General features: G+C 42.7%; 1 protein-coding gene across 3 annotated transcripts; it reads right to left on the reverse strand.

Moving 5' to 3' along the window:
• Positions 1-950: 950 nt before the first annotated feature.
• On the reverse strand, positions 951-11,276 carry LOC109906323 (serine protease HTRA3). 3 transcript variants are annotated; one of them, XM_020503969.2, is made up of 10 exons: positions 10,430-11,276; positions 6,786-6,885; positions 5,966-6,188; positions 3,978-4,172; positions 3,764-3,796; positions 3,271-3,385; positions 2,613-2,670; positions 2,361-2,456; positions 2,066-2,174; positions 951-1,918 (listed from the first exon to the last, which is right to left on the reverse strand). In XM_020503969.2, exons 1-10 carry the CDS (start codon positions 10,848-10,850, stop codon positions 1,802-1,804), a joined length of 1,467 nt encoding a protein of 488 aa, XP_020359558.1. In that variant the 5' UTR covers positions 10,851-11,276; the 3' UTR covers positions 951-1,801. The 3 variants fall into 3 exon arrangements, with proteins under 3 accessions (XP_020359558.1, XP_020359557.1, XP_020359559.1); XM_020503968.2 differs by having other exon boundaries at positions 2,010-2,174; XM_020503970.2 differs by having other exon boundaries at positions 2,010-2,174; positions 6,786-6,890; positions 10,430-10,575.
• Positions 11,277-11,878: the final 602 nt, after the last annotated feature.

The following is an 11,878-nucleotide window of genomic DNA, read 5'->3' on the forward strand; positions in this document are numbered from 1 at the left end:
ATATATCCATCACGAGCACCTAATAGGATATATCCATCACGAGCACCTAATAGGATATATCCATCACGAGCACCCAACTTGGATATAAGTTGCAATTGAAACTAGTTTAAATGTTCTTTCTCTCATAGCAATATGCCAAGTTTCTATACTAAGCTCACTTAGCAGTAGTAGCTGCATCAAGGACATTAGCCAACAATTCACAGATTCTCTGGCATACAAGAATATGGGTCAACTCTTCCATGGCAGTAAATCACATCTAAAACTCTTCCAGACTCTCCGTATCATCTCTCTCTCATACAGTTTCCTTTCCAGATGTCCTCCTTTAGGACATTAGAAATACATGTATGACCCTGTGGCAAGACAAGTAAAACAAAGATTATTTTTTTGTGACCCCTAACATAACATACATACAGTGCCTTCAGAAAGTATTCATACCCCTTGACTAATTCAAAATAAAAATGTGTTACAGCCTGAATTCAAAAATGGATTTACATTTAAAAAAAAAATCTGAGCCATCTATACACAATACCCCATAATGACAAAGTGAGTTTTCCACACCTGGATTGTGCAACATTTGCCCATTATTCTTAAAAAAAATGTCAAGCTCTGTCAAATTGGTTGGTGATCATTGCTAGGTTGTCATAACAAAAGGGCTTGAATACTTATTGACTCAAGACATTTCAGTGTGTGTTTGTGCACTTGTGAGAGTGTGTGTTTGAGTGTGTGTGTAGCAGGCAGCCACAATACTCCAATTGTACTAAACAAGGCCTGCAGCAGTAAACATTCCTGACTTCCTCATCAGCCATTTCCAAGTGCAGCAGAACGTTGTCAAGGGAATCACACATGAACGGACACACACTCCTCACTGGGTCAATGTAAGAACGTCCTATGACCTCGATTCCATTAAAGATGTTCATTCACATATGAAAACATTCAATCTGAAGAAATGATGATTAATATATAACTCACTGCCTGTAAAGTGAGTTTATTTATTCATACTTTAAGCACAAGTTGGTATCGTAAACTACTTATGAACAACTCATAACACCTTTATAAAGGGGACACAAATGTAAAGTGTTACCAACGTGTCGGTTATAGTAGAAGACCGCAGGAATACAGCAACAGGTTTAAATCAGACATTTGCTTACATTTTACCAGCTGAAAAAATAATGTATTTCTTTCAACTGACCATTTCTGACCAAAATGTGTTCTTTCTTTCAACCTATAACTGACCAAATAACATTCACAGTTGGTTAGGGGAATGGTTCCGAACCGACAGCATTGGACACAGCTACTCGTATATATACAGAAATGATTTCTATTCTAACAGATTTAAAAGGCCATAAAAGCAATGGAACAATTGAAACATCTATTATGCTAAAACTTGTCTTACCAAGGATCGCTTGCAGTTGGAGTAAGTGATTCTCAAGTAACAGCTAGTATGCTTTGACAAAGACATTTAGATGATACAAAACACATATATATAACAATAAAAATCAAGTGTTTGGTTTCACTGGGACTTTCAGTCCTAAATGCATCTGAACTCCAGAGTTCTGTGGAGATTTCCCAAACAAGGTTCAGTCGGTCTATCGTTTCCCCATCAAGGTTCCAACAAACAAACACAGTTTTTCTGTTTGTTGATCGTCTTCACCTTGGATCTGAATGGTTAAAAAGTCACCCTTTAGGCATAGATCTAGGATCCTATTTTACCCTCCCAAATCCTATCATCAACCATTAGGGGGAGAAACAAACAACTGACCCTAGATCAGTGATTAGGGGCAACTATCAGTGTCTAGGTCTCTCAAGCGTGTTTGTTTGGTGGTCCATATACTTTTATCAGTCTCCCGGATTCCACACCACAGTTGCCATGGTTACTGCCCGATGACGTCGTCGGGCTCGGTGTTGAACAGCAAGGGGCCTGTTCATGAGTGACATTGCAACGTTACAGAACGTTCAGATTATTATTATTTTTAAAAATCTTGAATACACTGGTCATTTGTCATGATTACTGCATAATGACATCAGGCTGGATGTTGAAGAGTAGGTCGTCGTTGCCCCTCCTGACCTCCAACAGCAGAGTCGTCTCCTCTGTGAGCGCCCCCTGTAGGTCAGCAGTGGTCAGCAGCGGACGGCCGTTCAGCTTCACGATGATGTCGCCGTCTCTGATTCCACCTCTGTGTGGAGAAAAGGGATTTCAAAATATATATATTTTGACACCAACATGTATTGCAAAGCATTTCGTTTTTAAATACAAATAATAACGCTCATTTATCGTGGCTTATTCATGAACGTTATTATAAAATGTAACTAAATCTTTTAAGCCAATCAATGGTCATGGTATAGCAGTATAGACCACCTACTTCTGTGCAGGAGAGTGAGGAACCACTTCATGAACGTAGATCCCACTAGTGACCTCTGGGAAGTCTGGGTTCTGCTGCTTCAGCTCCTCAACCAGGCTACACAGGACAGACAGGCAGACACACAGTAAAGTTAGTTTTGGAAATAGTACCTTTTTCTGTATTTATTGTAGGCTATAGAGATGTAACATATAATATATAATATATAGTTTAACACACGTTTTAGTATTATGATTACGTGTTACCAAGACTTACGCTGAGGTGATGGTGAGCATCCTTATTCCAATAAACCGCTTCTTCAGTGATCTCACTTCTGTAAAAAAAAGTTATTTACTCATCTGTTCTATTCTACTTCCTTTTTCTGTTAAAATGTGATCATGCTGTCATGGTTCCACCTGTCAACAGAAGGCGGCAGAGACCGTCCTAGAGACATTAACGACACTCAGGTGTGTCCAATTTATTCATTATGATGTCCCTGTTAAAAGAGGTGTGTTTTCTGTTATCCTTTGCAGAAAACGGGAAATTGTTTCCTGAGTGAGGTTGTTTCCTGAGTGAGGTTGTTTCCTGAGTGAGGTTGTTTCCTGAGTGAGGTTGTTTCCTGAGTGAGGTTGTTTCCTGAGTGAGGTTGTTTCCTGAGTGAGTTTTTGAGACTTAGTGTTTGTTGTTTTATTCAAGTGTACTGTGATCCTGCAGCTACCGGTTCTCAGTGAAGTATTATGTTGATCCTTAACCACTGATTCCTCATCTGGTCTCTTCTCTGCACCTGGGTCCAACCTTACCACGTTACACATGCTGCTGCCTATATGTCTTTACTATATGGTGACGGGCCTTGCTGTTAAGGAAGGGGAGGGGTGGGCCTACGTTTGCTCGACTTGTCCAATGATTTGTTAAGGAAGGGGAGGGGTGGGCCTACCTTTGCTCTGCTTGTCCATTGATTCGTTGAGGAATCGTGTGATCCTATCAGAGGGGATGGCGAAGGAAATCCCAGCGGCCACCTTGAGAGTGTTGATGCCGATCACCTCTCCATCCTGGTGGCAGTCAGACAGATAATGTAACATTGTGTTATGAATAGAAACTGGATTGCTACGGTTACCGATCACCTCTCCATCCTGGTAGCAGTCAGACAGATAATGTAACATTGTGTTATGAATAGAAACTGGATTGCTACGGTTACCGATCACCTAACCATCCTGGTGGGATCCTATACAGGGGTCTTTAAGATGTCAGCACTGGGCTGGCTTCATTTAATTACATAGAATATTAGAATGGGAATCCTGGCAACGTGACTCACAAGATCAGTGAACTTTTTGTTACTAGCGTATTATATTTCTATGGCAACGGCTTCTTCTCAAGATTATCACATTGAAGGTTGTGACTAATGTTATGGGTGCGGATGTAGCTCTTACCAAGTTAACGAGAGGTCCACCTGAATTTCCATACTGAGAAAAGATGGAAACAATGATTATTAAAACAACCAATGGGATGTGTCTCTGTGTGTATGATCATGGATGTCCTCTAAATGTCACAGACAGCTAGACAGCCGATTAATTGGTTATAAGTGGAGTGTGCTGTAATTAGCCTTTAAATAAAGTTTAGATAAACTTGAATAGAATGTCTCACGTTAATGATGGCGTCCGTCTGCACATAGCCCATGTCAGAGTCCCTGATGCCCAGCTCTTTGCCGTCCCTCTGGGCCGTGCTCACGATCCCCGTGGTAACCGTGTTCTGGAGCGCAAAGGGGCTGCCGATCGCAACCACAAACTCACCAGGTCGAAGGTCGGCCGAGTGGCCTAGCAACAGCACAGAAAGCTTTTTCTAAAGGGAGAAAAGAGAGAGGAAGGGGGCGATGATGGGAGGGGGGGCGATGATGGGAGGGGGGCGAGAGGGGTGGTGGGTGGGAATGGTGGGGGAGAGAGAGGGGGGAAAAGGTGGGGGAGAGAGAGAGAGGGGGGGAGAGGGTGGGAAAGGGTGGGGAGGATAGAGAGGGTGGGTGAGAGAGGGGGAGAGGGTGGGTGAGAGGGGGAGAGGGTGGGTGAGAGGATGGGAGAGAAAGGGTGGGGGAGAGAGAGGGTGGTGGGGAGAGAGAGGGTGGTGGGGAGAGAGAGGGTGGTGGGGAGAGAGAGAGAGGGTGGGGAGAGAGAGGGTGGGAGAGAGAGAGAGGATGGGAAAGGGTGGGGGAGAGGGTCGGGGATAGGGAGGTAGAGAGAGAGGGTGGGGGAGGGGGAGAGAAAGGGTGGGAGAGGGAGGGGAGGGAAAGGGTCAGGGAGAGGGTGGAGGGGAGGGAAAGGGTCAGGGAGAGGGTGGGGGAGAGAGAGAGAGGGTGGGAAAGGGAGAAAGAGTAGACAGAAAGGGGGAAGATGGAAAAGGAAAGGAGGAGAGAGAGAGCGAGAGAGGAGTTAAGTAAAAACATATGCTCACAGACGGATGGTGTAGGAGAGCGAAGGAGAGAGGGACTTGTAGGAAATCTTTAAAAGGAAACTTCATTTTTCAACTTCATATTCATCATGTACATGTTGTGTTAGACTGAATTTAAAATGGATTAAATTGAGATTGTGTCATCCGCCTACACACAATACCCCATGATGTCAAAGTGGAATTATATTATTAGACATTTGTACAAATGAATTAAACATGAAAAGCTGAAAAGTCTTTAAGTCAATAAGTATTCAACCCCTTTGTTATGGCAAGCCTAAATAAGTTCAGGAGTAAGAATTTGCTTAAACAAATCACATAAGTTGCATGGACTTACACAATTGTTGAATGACTACCTCATCTCTATACCTCACACATATCTGTAAGGCCCCTCAGTCGAGCAGTGAGTTTTCAAACACAGATTCAACCACAAAGACCAGGGATGTTTTACAATGTCTCACAAAGAAGGGCACCTATTGGCCAATGGTGACTGGAGAAAACTGAGGATGAATCAACAACATTGTAGTTACTCCACAATTCTAACCTAATTGAGTGAAAAGAAGGAAGGGTGAACAGAATAAAACATATTTGACAACATGCATCCTGTTTGCAACAAGTCACTAAAGTAATAATGCAAAACATGTGGCACAGAAATGAACTGAATACAAAGCCTTATGTTTGGGGCAAATCCAATGCAACATTACTGAGCACCACTCTGCATATTTTCAAGCATAGCGGTGGCTTCATCATGCAGCCACCACTATCATTTATATTAAGCAACTCCAGTGTATATTTGGCCTTGTGTTTTAGGTTATTGACCTGCTGAAAGGTGAATTCATCTCCCAGTGTCTGGTGGAAAGCAGACTGAACCAGGTTTTCCTCTAGGATATTGCCTGTGCTTAGCTCCATTCTGTTTATTTTTTTATCCTGAAAAACATGAACCTGAATATATAACCACCATAGTATTTGGACTGTTCCATTGTAAAAAGTCCAAAAGTCTTTAGGATACAGTGTTAGTTTTCCGCTAACCACAAATATTGGAGTCATACAGACATATTGTTCACAAAGAATTATCAGGTAGAACAGACAACCAGCAGTAGTCCGGACCTCTATGGGGAAAGATTAGAATATTTTTATATAAAATCGACCATTCAACAATACAGTGGTATATCTCATATATAATCCACTTCTCTCACCAGTGAGTTGACTTTTATGGTGGCGATGTCGGACTTCTTGTCGATGTCCTTGATGGTCGCCTCGTAGATATCACCACTGTGCATCTGAACCTTGAGCTGCTGATGACCTGACATAGGCGTGGTGCTGGACACGACGTGGGCATTGGTCACTATCAGGCCCGTCTCTGACATCACAAAGCCTGACCCGCTAGACAGAGGGACGTTCCGGCCAAACAGAGGGTGTCTGGGGGTCAAGAGGTCAAAAGAGGTACACATAGAGCTAGAAATATAGAATTTCTAATGACAAGACGAGAGTTTACTGTGTCATGTGAAGTGCTATTGCCTATGATGAGAGATGACATACGATCTACACTGTTGTGATGAAGTTACTACGTTATATGTGATCATTTTGGTTCAACCATCATGTGCCCTTTCTTCAACATGAGTAAGACACATACTGACACAACACCCAGTTGGGAATCCAATTTGAATATTGAAACAATGTTGCAAATGTCAGAGAGACAGACAGCAAGGTTTTTACAAATCTCCGCTGTTGAAAACTAAATGTTATTCTAAAAAGAAATGTGAGATAATGTCTAGATGCTTTTGATAGTGGAGATCAAGTTTATAAATTACTTGGCTGGGCTGATAAGACAGTGGATGGCGCAGTCAAATGGAACACAGTAAATAGGCATTTTAACGTCAGATTTAGCCGGTGGTAATTGGTGGAAGACACCAGCTGGGATGCGCTTTAAACCAATCAGCATGCAGGATTAGACACACCCATTGTATAATGCAGTACAAACACACGTGTCTGCCTACACAAACACACTCAGCGTACCTGAGGAAGAGTTCGATGTGGACCACAGCCGGAGCGATCTTCTCCACCACGTCAGCTATGAAGTTAAACTTATACCTGGGACTGGTGGGGTGTGAAGTACCTATACTAGCGGGAAGAATTACTCATGTTAACAATAGAATCCAGTCACTCCTCCACACCATCACCACTCAAACATCATATTTTCTAGCTGTTATCTGTTAGCTGCAGCCTAATGTGCAGAAAACAGTAGGCTTCAGAGTGGTAACAGTAAGGTCCCAGAGTGGTCCCTAGTTAGGTCATGTGATCAGGACAACAACATCAACAGTATCGGAACAGCAGCAACACATATCGGAGGTCAACAAGTGCAGGTTCCTCTGTGAAGCCCTACACTACTTTATTCTTCCTTCCACCTCCTTCCTAAATGAAACCTCAGCACTTTGGTCTAAAAGCAGCTGGGAGGTTGTGCCGGGCTGCAGTCTTTCAGGGCCATGAAAGAGCCTTGGTGGCGTGTGTGGCGTGCAGCCGTTAACAAACGTTAATTACAGTGAGTTATTTCCGCTACATGGCAGCCGCGCCACCAGCTATCGTTTTGTTCTCCTCAGCTGACTGCGGTTTCAAGTGTGTGTGTGTCAGTGTGTGACCTCCTTGGCTTGTGCATGTATACAAAATTAGGCTACAGAGCTGAGTTTAGAGTACAAACAGTCAGCAAACATACACTCTGTCCTGAAACTAGCCTGTGGCGTACCAGTGACCTCAATATCAACTCCCAGATTTTCCAGTTACTCTTATTCATCACATGCAGTTATACTAGGGCCAGGAGGTGGGGGATCGTCATCATGAAAAACACTATCACTAACCAGGGCCCAGAGTTCCTAGTCAGATCACATGGTCAGGGAAAAACATCTGACTCTAGATTTTAGAACTATTCTCATTCTAACCATTTGCAAATCCAATTTTTGGCTATGGTCATCCTCGTAATCACTGACAAACCGTTGGCTAAGGGAGTCTAGAATTAAACATCCAAGCGAAGTGGAATTTCAGAAGAACATATTTCAGCACTAGACTACAAATTGGTCCTCTACGGTTGGCTAACCAAGCATTAGAAAAACCAAACCAGTGGATGGCACAATCTTGGCAGTAACTGTGGAAAAACCAACTCTGCTATTAGTCTAGCCTGGTTCCCCAGATTTGTTTTACTGTCTTGCCAACTCATATGGTTATTGGCAAGACGGCACAAACAAATCTGGAAACCAGGCTGCTATTATCCTGTGTGGTGGCCAATAATGATACTGTACCTCATGCTTTTCTGTGGGATAGAAGAATATATTGTAATTCCAGTGTTTATGTGCACACATGTATGTGTACATACTGTAGATGCAATGCTAAGGTAAGGGTTTGAGAGAAGTCTGGAAAATGTGGGTTTGGAATGAAGAACAGTTTGAAGATATTAATCATGTACTTAGACTGAAGGCCAGCCCATCCTAATGATAATGGGGAGATCATTTTAGCTTTAGGCCGATGTGGTAGCTGGTCCATCTGAAATAACTCAAGGATGACTTGAGGGCAAACACGTAAGTTGAAGGGGTTCACATGCTGATATAATATTAGACTGAGTGGGATATGCTGTAGACTGAGAAATGAGAGGCAATGGAGATGTGAGTATAGAAACTAAAATGTAAACAGTGATAATCTTCTTTTCCTAACTCAACGGGGAATGATCAGTTTAGTTAGGGAAGCTTTGAGTAATTGGCCAATTTGTCAGGAGATTAAGATAAAATGCCACCATCCATAATAATCTGCCTGTGTGAGGTCTCTACAAAGCCTCGATTCTAATTGGCTCATGGATGATTTGGACCAATGAACAGATTAGAATACAAATCTCATCATCAGTCATCCGTATCCCTCTTATTAAACTCCATATAGTTATGGGTTCAAATACTATTTGAAATCTTTCCAATATCTTAAACATTTGCTCTGTTCTCCCTGGAGTGCCCGATTGGAAAGGTTTGCAGTTTTGGGACTATTCTATTGGTTCTATTGCACCAGGCAAGCTCAATCAAGCCCAGATTACATAGTTGAAATGATTTCAAATAGTAGTTGAACCCATGTATGGAGATTAGAACAATTCAATGGCAGTCAGTCACATGCTTTTAAGCCCCTGACACAGAATAATTACCTCTGATCAAAGTCAATACAAATCGTATATGCCATAACTTTCTGTGTCTGCATGGGACTTCCTGCTTCGTGTAAAGTCTCTGAAGGGACACAAGCCAACTGTTTCCCTCATTAGTGAGAAAGTACTGTATTATTCGGGTCAGGTCAACTTGAGACGTCATACACTTAGTTGTTTTGAAAAGGGAATTGATGGACAAATTCAATACGGTTTGATTAATTCTGTGTAAAAGACCTGCAGGATCTCTCTACCATTTCACAATGGAGCCCCCTCAGTTTGCATGGGCTCTGTTGTCTATATTACACAGTAGAACTTTGTTGATGTCGCCTGCAGTAAAGCGTGTTAGCCACCATCCAAAAAGGAACTCTTTAGGCCGGAGATGGTATGAAGTCATGTTTTGATTCTAGAATGTCCCCCAGGAACTATTTGTAATGTGCTACATAATTTTTTATAAAAAATAAATACATTCAGAATGGAATGGGAACCAAGGTAACTGCCACCCCTGGGCAGGAAAATGCCTATAAATGGACACAGGAAATGCAAATAAAAGCTAGACAGGAAAATAAACATTGAACTCTGACAAGTGAAGTCATTCATTCAGTGGCTGGTGATTAGTTTTAATCATGTGAGACTAATCTATAGGAAGTCTGTCTGGGTGTAATGATGGAGATTCCCCAAGGCACAGATCAGCTTTCTCTCCCCCAATCCTAACCTAAACCATTAGGAGGGAAAACCACAAAACCGGCCTCAGATCAGTGTCTATGGGAAACATTTGTCCTTTTGCAATGAGGGACATAAAGGACTTGTAGGGGTTGACTTTAGGGGTTAACTTTAACGATCCAGTCACCCAGACAGTCTGCTGGCTACCCGTTCTGACAAAGGATGGGTTGAAGGGTTGTTCATGCTCTTCCACTAGCCTACTTACATTAAGCTGTTCCTATATAGCGCACTACTTTTGAGCAGAGCCCGATGGGCCCTAACCAAATCTCAGCCTTGAGTATGTAAAAAAAGAAGTGCACTATATGGAAGAGGATGTCATTTTGGATGAACCCTGTAACTGCACTATGCAAACATCACCCATATCAATTCATCATCCACATTGCATAAAGTGCATCAAAGTAAGTGTGTGCAAATCAAATCTGATTTGTCACATGCGCGGGAATACAAAAGTTGTAGACTTTACCGTGAATTGCTTACTTACAAGCCCAACAATGCAGTTCAAGAAATAGAGTTAATATTTACTAAATAATATAAACAATAAAATAACAATACCGAGGCTATATACAGGGGTACCGGTACCGAGTCAATGTGCGCGGGTGCATACCGGTACCGAGTCAATGTGCGCAGGTTAGTCGATGTAATTTGTACATGTAGTTAGGGGTAAAGTGACCATGCATAGATAATAAACAGCGAGTTTCTGCTAATATTGAATTGTATGTTGCAACTGTTTGTTGTTGTGGATTTAGTTTATTTTTAGACACAAATGACTTACCTTTGTTTTGGTTGATTTTGCATGGTCCCTTCTGGACCGAGTTGATGGCTGGCAGACCCTGTTGCAGAGCCTTCCTACTCTGCGCCTTAAGCTGACACACGTTCCCATATGTATTGCCATCACTGCCGCAGACTTTATGCACTAATTTACACTGGCAGAACCCCTTGGCGAGACGCTTGCCGGCCGGGTGCTTGCAGTCGAGTCCATCACCGCAGGGAAGGTCGTCTTTGCGCCCGCATGGGTCGCCTTCGCCCTGGGCGCATACCAGGCAGCAGTTGCATCGGTCTGGAACGTACCCCATCGGGCAGCTGGGGCTGGGGCAAGTGCTCACGTCGCAGCGCTCCGTGCACTTCTGTTTGGGCTCAGCACGGACGAAGTCCTCCACGCAGAAGAGAACGGTGGCAAACAGAAGGACCTGCATTGTTGGCGATTTGGTAAAAGTTAAACCTATAAAATAAAAATAATGTCAAGTATTTACATGAAGGTCATGTTCGTCACAAAACGGTTACTGGTAATTTGGGAAGATTGAACGACGCGCAACGTCTTTTTGCATCACTTTCACGGGACTGTTGAGACAAATTTACGCTTGCAGGACAGACATTGGTGTCTTCTTACGACTGAAACGTTCTTCACTCATATGCATATCCTGATTCAGATTAAACGGGTAACTTTATCCCAAAGGGGTGGAAATTCATCACAAAGATCGATGCAGTGTTTACAACTAGCTGTACGTTATTTGTAATGATCCCGGTGACGCCGAGTCTCCATTGAAATGAGTGTCAGTGCAGCAGTGCAGTGGCTTTTCTTTTCTCAGGTTTTTTGGAAGATCCCATATCATTCGTTCGCATCTGGTCTGGCTCTGCCCCTCCGAAGCGCATAGCTGAGCAAGAGGCCTTTGATAATAAAAACGCGCCCCCAGGAGGCGGAGAGTAAACTGACTTCATTGACACACACACCTCATAACCATTGAGTATTCATCACATCGAGCATGGACGTTGTCATCATATCTTGTGATGAATAACTTGAAAATGAACTTTGTCTGTACCTTGCCACGGTAGGCCAAAGCATAATTGATCACAATACTCACTGAGCAATATTATGCAGGTTACCGTTTTTCGTCATGAATCTTGTTCTGGAGGCTGCTCTGCAGAGTGGTCACTAGCTGGGACAGCCACAAAATCATAAAATTGGATAAAACCAAAAAGCATATTTTTGTTTTCATACATTTCTTTTTACACTATAGCCAATTTTTTTACTTTGCAGCTGGCCCATGTAGCGGATACTGCTCAGTCTGACTCCAGTGCAAGATTCATGACAATAAACGTGTCAAAATATTGACGTAAATAATTGGGTCTCTGTCTGTAAACATGTGCGTGGATGCACTCAGTAACTGAGTTGTCGCGTGGCAATTTGTTTTTTCCTTTTCAAAATATGAAGTCATCCATTCGT

This window comes from Oncorhynchus kisutch, linkage group LG16, assembly GCF_002021735.2.
Source record: "Oncorhynchus kisutch isolate 150728-3 linkage group LG16, Okis_V2, whole genome shotgun sequence".
NCBI classification, from domain to species: Eukaryota; Metazoa; Chordata; class Actinopteri; order Salmoniformes; family Salmonidae; genus Oncorhynchus; species Oncorhynchus kisutch.

Coding starts and splice junctions, on each gene's coding strand:
- LOC109906323 (XM_020503968.2), bottom strand. CDS start 10,850: ATGCAGGTCCTTCTGTTTGCCACCGTTCTCTTCTGCGTGGAGGACTTC. Junction 3,386..3,763: donor GTGGACCTCTCGTTAACTTG/GTAAGAGCTACA, acceptor GACTGCCACCAG/GATGGAGAGGTGATCGGCAT. Junction 2,175..2,360: donor CCTCACTCTCCTGCACAGAA/GTAGGTGGTCTA, acceptor TTCTCCACACAG/AGGTGGAATCAGAGACGGCG.